This window comes from Psittacula echo (genome assembly GCF_963264785.1).
Source record: "Psittacula echo genome assembly, chromosome: 7".
NCBI lineage: Eukaryota > Metazoa > Chordata > Aves > Psittaciformes > Psittacidae > Psittacula > Psittacula echo.
In genome coordinates, this window is record NC_137740.1 from 59,763,927 (window position 1) to 59,771,996 (window position 8,070).

The 8,070-nt window shown below is 44.6% G+C and overlaps 1 protein-coding gene across 1 annotated transcript; it reads right to left on the bottom strand.

Annotated features, from left to right (window-relative positions):
• Positions 1 to 105: 105 nt before the first annotated feature.
• Positions 106 to 5,490, bottom strand: GPR148 (G protein-coupled receptor 148). Its single transcript, XM_080623927.1, has one exon. It carries the CDS (start codon positions 4,966 to 4,968, stop codon positions 3,910 to 3,912), a length of 1,059 nt encoding a protein of 352 aa, XP_080480053.1. The 5' UTR covers positions 4,969 to 5,490; the 3' UTR covers positions 106 to 3,909.
• Between the last annotated feature and the right edge of the window lie 2,580 nt (positions 5,491 to 8,070).

Here is an 8,070-nt window from a genome sequence, read left to right on the forward strand (position 1 = left end):
TTCCTAATGTCTCATCTCAATCTCCTCTCTGTCAGTTCAAAGCCATTCTCTGGGCTACCTCCAGTGCAACCAGGCAAGTGCCATTTTCCTTCTGACCTATATTAAACCTCCCTCAGAAAATGCCACAGCCAATTGATGGAGCAGAAGTAGACTCTCCATTAATATTAAATTACTAAAACTGCAGGAGGTTAATTAGTTTAACCAAATAATTACTCAAATAGTTGCAAATGGACTAAGTCCCAAATCCAAAGCCACATGCTTGTTTATCTGTCTGGAGAGCCGCCGTATCTTGTGATCCTGAAACTGATCTTATGTGAGGCACAGACCTCACTGCAGATCTATTTCTCCAGGGCTATATGGCACAGCCCCAGCCCCTGGAATGCAGGTCTGACTCCCTTCAGCCTGCAGGTTACAGACAGCAGTCAACTGCCCTGTAAATCCAACTGAGAGAGGGAAGAGAGCAGTGGTGAGCAAAATGACAATGTTGGCACAAGAAAAGAGGGGGAAAACTGACCAGGAATATATTTAGGCTCTAAGTTAGAATACCTTTAGTGATTCATGCTATTGCAATTCATTAAAGGATTACTACCCCCAGCTGCCAAATCACATGTTAAAGTCAACTGCTCTCCATTTCACTCTAAATTAAAATGCTACAGGCACACTGACATCCAAGAAGTTCACTTATGTGACCTGGGAGAGATCGATTGCTGGGCTCCGGTAAATAGTCTCAGTTTGAATTTCCAGAGCTTTGGTGCAGACAGACATCCTTACACGACTGCTGATGACTACAGCCATGAGGTTCTGGCAAATAAAGAAGCCTGAGAAGCTGTAAGACAAAGTCAAGACATTTATGAACAGAATTATAGCAACCTGGTACTCGTGACGTCCTGAGGATTCTTTTGGTCCTATTTAGATACACTGGCGAAATCCGCAAGGCAAATGATTCCGGTGTATGGTGTGTTTCTTCTAGGCATGCTGTAACATACTGCTTTTGTACCAAACAATGCAGTAATACTCCATGGAAAGAAGTTGTCCACAAGCAGTCACTCAAGAAAAACTTACCATCTGATGTTAAACCCCCTTAAAGTGGGTTAATAAAATACCAACTCGCAATGCAGATGACCTTTTTAGAACTACATTTTAGTTTAATCATTTCAGCTGAACCAGTATCTTTTTAAGGCAAACACCCATTTTTCAAACACCACAGTTTCAAGGACATGAATAAGATTATTTTATTCATCTTTCTTAGAAGGTAATTTCCACAAAGCAGTGTTTTGTTTGCCTGGTCCTTATGATACCACTGTAGACTGATTTCATACATACATAAACTTGCCACAATCACCAATTCACGGCCTCTTTCAGCATCCTTCTTTATGTCACTAAACTTCTAGTTACCTCTAAACATATTCAGGGGATGTGTTTGTAAGAGTTATAGGATTGGCAATGTAATCCCAGCTGAGTCTGTCCTGGAGATTAACTTCATAACTGAGGGATGTTAGCAGGAAGATCATGTACTATTAACCTGCCGCTATTCAAAGTCACTGATGGCTGTATACAGAACTGCGCCTTACTTTACACTATTTACACAGCTATCTTTACTACTTAGCATGAAAATTTACAATATAGGTAACTTCAGCTAACAAAGCTTGAAAGAACCTGCATGGACAAAACAACCTGGAAGTTATCGGCATCTTTGTCAATGGGCATTGGCATACAGATTTGGGCCAGGATATGAGCAGCCTGGTGAGCTGCAGGTACCTCTTTCAGTCTTGGTCATACCACATGCTAAAGGGGTTTATCAGAAAGCACCCAATCCAGTATACAGACATTCTCCCCATCCTTCTCAGTGTCATGGAAGAGCCCTGTCATGAAATCTTCACACAAACAGACCTTGTGTGGCATATGTCAATGGTACATTCATCTTAGAGAAAAATAAAAGCAGCCAGTAAAAAGCAACTTCTAGGTCCTATTTGTTTTATTGAAGAGGACCGAGAAGCACAGAACCATAGTTAAACAAATATGCAATGTTAAAGTTTACTTACAACAGCTTTACCTTACAGATGCTCTTACTTTATAAGTGTACCTTAGCAGCAAAGCCTCCAAGATGTCCCTCCTCATTTCCACCTCTGAACTGGAATTTGTTACCCCCTCAGTTGTGCTGACACAGCTGTTTGCAGAACATCCTCTAAAACAGATCCCTGGGATAATCTTGGTCAAAACAAAACCAGCACCACTTGTCTTGGGAGGGGTATTTTTAACCTGCAACCCCACAAGCAGTTGTATCAGCAAACTGAAGAGAGCAGACACTGCAATGTAAGGAGAGCAACAAGCAGTTAGGGAATGAGGAGAGGAGGAGGTCAGCAGAAACCTCTCAAACAGGCTTCACTGCCAAGGAAACATCTTATGCAACCAAACACCGCTCTCCTCCTGACTTGCATTCTTCATATGAGTGTGAAATATCCCAAATCCATGTTCAGCACTTTCTGTATATTGCTTTAAGCAAACAGAAGGTGGAGAGAGTCTGCACACAAGGAAATATTGCACAGGGTGAAATCAAGGATCATTTTCTCATGCCCTTTTTTTTTTTTTTAAGGCCAATGCATTTTTTGTATAAAAGTAACATTCTAAAAATACTCTTTATAGAAATACAAACTTTTCTCAAGTCCAAGGAATGGCACTGCAGTTTACATTTCCCACACTGATGTCTATGTCTAATGAAATTCTGGCTTCTTTAAAGATCAGACATAGGTTTCACTCATCTTCTGTAGATAGGTGGCTGATCTGGAAAACCTAAAAGGCTCTTAACAAAATATCATCTTTCTTGCCCCTCAGTACATCAACAGGCTCTGCCACCTCTCCTCCTGACCTTCCATGGGGTTTGGTGGCAGGCACCCAACATGAGCTCTGATATGGAATTGCAGCTTTAACTTGGGATCAGGCTGCCGGAGATGTGAGCCAGAACTGGGAGATGCCTCGGTGGGGACTCAGAAGCAGCGTTTATGCTTAGTCCCTCATCTTGGGTCATGCCTTTGGGTACACCTCTGCCCAGCTGGGCTCAGCCTTGGCCTGCCTGCATCAGCGCGGGCCCAGCAGGGAGGCAGCCAGGGCTCTGGGATGACCCAGGATGCCCGCAGCCACCCGCCTGCAGCCTGCAGGGAGGCACTGCCACCTACTGCTTCAAGCTTGTCCTCCCTCACTGAGCAGCACATCTATCCCTGTTACTCCCCCACACCATCATCTGCTGGGCTGTCCAGCAGATACCGATCAAAGGTGACTTCCCATCAGACTGAGATTTTATAAGAAGTCAGTGTTTTGCCGGTTGTCAGTCAGAATCCATAAGGCAGCTATTATGCCAGCACACTGCACAAGAAGCACAGTGTTTTGCAGAGTGCAGTAGTTTCCAGGGGCACCTCGGGGTACATGTTTTGAAGAACAGGACATTGGCTACCAACCTTGCAAGTGCAAGTGAAAGAAATAGCTGTTCTGTTCATAGCACACTTGGTTAAGGAGTCTCTCTGCTGTAGGTGATGCTCTCAATAGACCTGTGGTTACCCCCTTTGCTTTGCATCCCTTTGCTTTGCGCCACCTATTTTCCAGAAGGGCATCTGACACAGGTGGGTGAAAATGGGCCTTGATTCAGTATCTCCTCCAAAAGATACTGCCTTCCCACATCAGAACAAAGCTTAGAACTTTGTCTAGGGTAGCATTCGCTTTATTCTCAGCTGTGATGGAATGAGAGATCTGGGGGTCTTCTGGCACCAAGGAGGCAGAGTGATCACCCCACGTCTTCTCCGACGTTAACTGATCACCTCTTCTTCAGATCACTTCTTCAGAAGCTGAGTTCCATCAGGCTTGCATGCTAACAAGGTGAAGACAGCTCCTTCTCCTGTGGCTGTGCTCTGTGTTGGCTCAGAATGGTGATGGAGTAGGTAACACCAGGCGAAGATGCTCTCTTCTGATAATGGATTTGAGAGATGCCGAGATCTCTCTGTATCGAAGTCCATACAGAAAAGGGAACAAAACTTTAGGCAGAATCGTCAGGACATTGCACACTGTCAGGGAAACCCAGACTCCTACCCTCAGTTTGACAACAACATTAACACACAAGAATGACTCTACAAATAGGGCCATGAGTGGGAAGAAGTAAAAAAGTAAGACAGTGTTGTGCATTAAGAACGTTACACTGGCTCTGGAGCAGATGCTCTCCCATATACCTGATTGTTTGGTTTTAAAATACAGAGTAACGTAGCAGCAAAATATCAGAGCCAGGCAGAGAAAGATAACCATGGCAGAAAGCCAGAAACAGAGTTTCACAGCATCAGTCCCATGTGGAGTTAATATTAATATTACTGGAACCAAGCACATTTCCAGGGCACAGGGCACAAAGCTGTGAGTACTCGATAGCACCAAGAAGGAAATCCCAGGGAAAGCCCCAGCACACACCCATAGTAATACAATAACTTTTTTAGTTCGTGAAGGAGGCAAGATAGCAATGTAGCGCAAGGGAAACAGGACAGCTATGTATGTGTCCAAGACTATTGCAGCAGCTGTGAACAGTCCTCCACAGTAAGCTACTGCCAGCAAAAACAATAAGAGGACACAAGCTTCCTTGGGGAGAGGTACATGTGCTGCATTGAGAGCAGATGACACGGTGTAGAACAACAGGTAGATCAGATCAAAAAGCAGAGCGTTTCCCAGCAGCATGTACCTTGTTTCCCGGCGGATGCTAAACCTAGAGAAGATCACAGACAAGATGGTAGGAATGATGAGGACACCTGCCATGAGGCAGACAACTGGAGGGATTAAAAACATCATCATGTTTGTGCCTGATAGGTAGAGAGACCATTCGTCCAGCAAATAGTACAAAGAAGCATCATCCGAATTTGAGGAAGTGTTGAACTCTGTCTCCCGGTGGCAGTATGCAGTTGCATTCACTCTCTTTACTAAAGCAGCACCAGAGAAGTTCATTTCCTTAGGATTTTTGGATGATTGACTTGGAGAAAGCAGTATCTTCTGCACTGAGTCCTTAGAGAGGCAAATGAGGATGCAAAAAGCCCATGGAAGCAAAGTGATTTCTGTAGCAAATTCTACCAGCTCTTCTCAAGGACAGAAAGTTGAAACTTGTAAGTAAATTCTGTGGTGGCAAAAGATGTTTTTGCCTAAAGTGGAGATTTTATTTCATTTCTGCAAAATCCAATGTTTAGAAAAGAGAATGGATCTTTGTGTGGTTTAAAGAAGTCTAAATCCCTCAGCTAGCTCTTGGATCAGAAAAGGCAGCGTAGAGGTTGGTCATTTTCAGCATTTTGAGTTTGTTCCCATCACATTGTCACAGCAATGAGGCAGATGAGGTATTAGCTTGGCTAAACAAATATCCAGTGATACAGAACAACATTCCATGTGTACTGATGTAGGGGAGTCATAAATGCGAATGGGTGATGTATTGTACCAATTTGTATGCAACAACATAACTGATTTGAAGTGATCAATAAAAATGGCTCTCAGTCACATTGTAAAATTGTATCACAATGGCTCTAGTGAATAAAATTACCTTATTTATAGATGTCATTTTTGCTTCGGTGAATCAAATCATGTTATTTATAGATGACAAGCCTTCCTGTGCCTTTTTAAATGCATGAGATACACATACTGAATTGTCATCTATTGCAGACAGACAGTCAATCTGTGAATTGTCTGGGATGAGTGCCATACACTGTAATGTACCAGCATACCCTATAGCAGACTTGGCATTTCCAACATCTATTTGGAGACCAATTCTTGGACTACTGGCCAGCATGCTGCTGCACTGCAGTGCTTTTACTATCAGATCTCAATGTCAGAGCTGGGGGTGCAATGAGAGAATTGTGAAGGATCCAGACTGTAGAGAAGGAACTTTTGGAGTTCTTCCAGGCACTTAAATAAATAAGCGTCCAAGTTCAGACAATCTTTTTGGCAGTCCTGATAAGCCTTCCAGGACCTCTCACATTCACCGGCATGGTCAACTTTAACTGATGTTTCAAGTATGATTTTCCTTCCCTTCTCAGGCAATACGGATTTTACTACTGATGCTACGAGAGCACAGGGAATGCAACTCCTTAATGAACATGGCAGCATTGTATTCCTGATTTCCCCAGCACTACCAGTATATACCAATGCAGTGTGCTTCCTTCCCAGGGAGCCAGTGCAAAGTCTCACCCCACAGAAAGTCGTGCTGTGCCATGGACATGCTGTCTCAAGGCATGCCAAGTAACAAAGCAGACAGCTTATGAAACTCAGCATCAGTCACCAAATCTCATGCACATTTCATCTCCTTACAGGCTGGCATTTGGCACTCATGGAACAGTGTGTTAAGACAGTTTGACAGGCTGCACCATCTGGAACAAAGGGATAGAAGGAAAAACCCATGATAATTTTAAGCACAGCATTCCATTGGTATGGTGCCTGCCTAGGCAAAAGAGACGCGATTATTTTTGCTCGCTCAATACTGCATCCACTGAAAAGTATGTGAACAATATTGATGCAATCACACATTTGGCTCAGGATCATGCCCTGCATCTATCAATGAGTCCCAACACAGTTAATACCTTAAGTAAACACCAGCACTCAAATACCCAAACTGTTGAATTATACCATTATTGTAAAATGGAAGGGAAGCCTTGAAAACTCGTGTGTGCAAATCACTTCCAACCAGAACTACAGACCTCTGTTAACGGTGGAAGTGTTTGCTGCCTCCCAGCTCATGGCATTCCAAGGATGTCCTATCAATAGGCAGATTCTTTCCTTTCCACATAAAATCACAGCTGTATTTTCCACCAGCTGGTTAGGATTAAATGCGAACAAACAAAACCACGTGACCACGTGATGGTCAAGTTCGAGATCCTTGGGACAGTGAGAAGAGCATGCAGCAAGCTCACTGCCCTGGACTTCAAGAGAGCAGACTTTGGCCTCTTCAGGAGCCTGCTTAGTAAGGTTCCATGGGATACAGCCCTAGAGGGCAGGGGGGCCCAAGACTCTTGGTTGTTATTCAAGGCTCACCTGCTCCAAGCTCAGGAGTGTTGCATCCCAACTAGAAGGAAGTGCAGCAGGAGGGCCAGGAGACATCCTTGGATGGATAAGGAGCTGCTCAGGAAAATTCAAAGGAAAAAAGAGGCTTATAGAAGGTGGAAGCAGGGACAGGCGGCCTGAGAAGAATACAGGGATGCTGTCCGGGAAGCTAGGGACCAGGTGAGGAAGGCTAAGGCCCAGTTAGAATTGAACTTGGCTAGGGATGTTAAGGATAATAGGAAGGGATTCTATAGGTATGTAGCGAGTAAAAGACAGACTAGGGACAACATAGGCCCCCTTCGGAAGATATCGGGAGAACTGGCTACCCAGGGTTTGGAGAAGGCTGAGGTTCTGAATGGCTTCTTTGCCTCGGTCTTCACTGGCAAAGTCTCTGACCGCACCACCCAAGTCTTGGAAGGCGAACACAGGGACTGTGAGAATGAAGACCCCAGGCCCACTGTAGGAGAGGATCTGGTTCGAGACCATCTTAAAAACCTAAACGTACACAAGTCCATGGGACCTGACGAAATCCATCCGCGGGTCCTGAAGGAGCTGGCGAATGAAGTTGCTAAGCCCCTGGCCATCATATTTGAAAAATCATGGCAGTCAGGTGAAGTTCCCAATGACTGGAAAAAGGGAAATATAACCCCCATTGTCAAGAAGGGGAAAATGGATGACCCGGGAATTACAGACCAGTCAGTCTCACCTCTGTGCCTGGCAAACTCTTGGAGCAGATTCTCCTGGAGGAAATGCTAAGGCACATGAAACACAAGGAGGTGGTTGGTGACAGCCAGCATGGCTTCACTAAGGGGAAATCCTGCCTAACCAATTTGGTGGCCTTCTATGATGGGGCTACGAAACTGATGGACAGGGGCAGAGCAGTTGACGTCATCTACCTGGACTTGTGCAGAGCCTTCGACGCTGTCCCACGACATCCTTGTCTCTAAATTGGAGAGACATCAATTTGATGGGTGGACCACTCAGTGGATAAAGAACTGCCTGGATGGCCGCACGCAAAGAGTTGTGGTC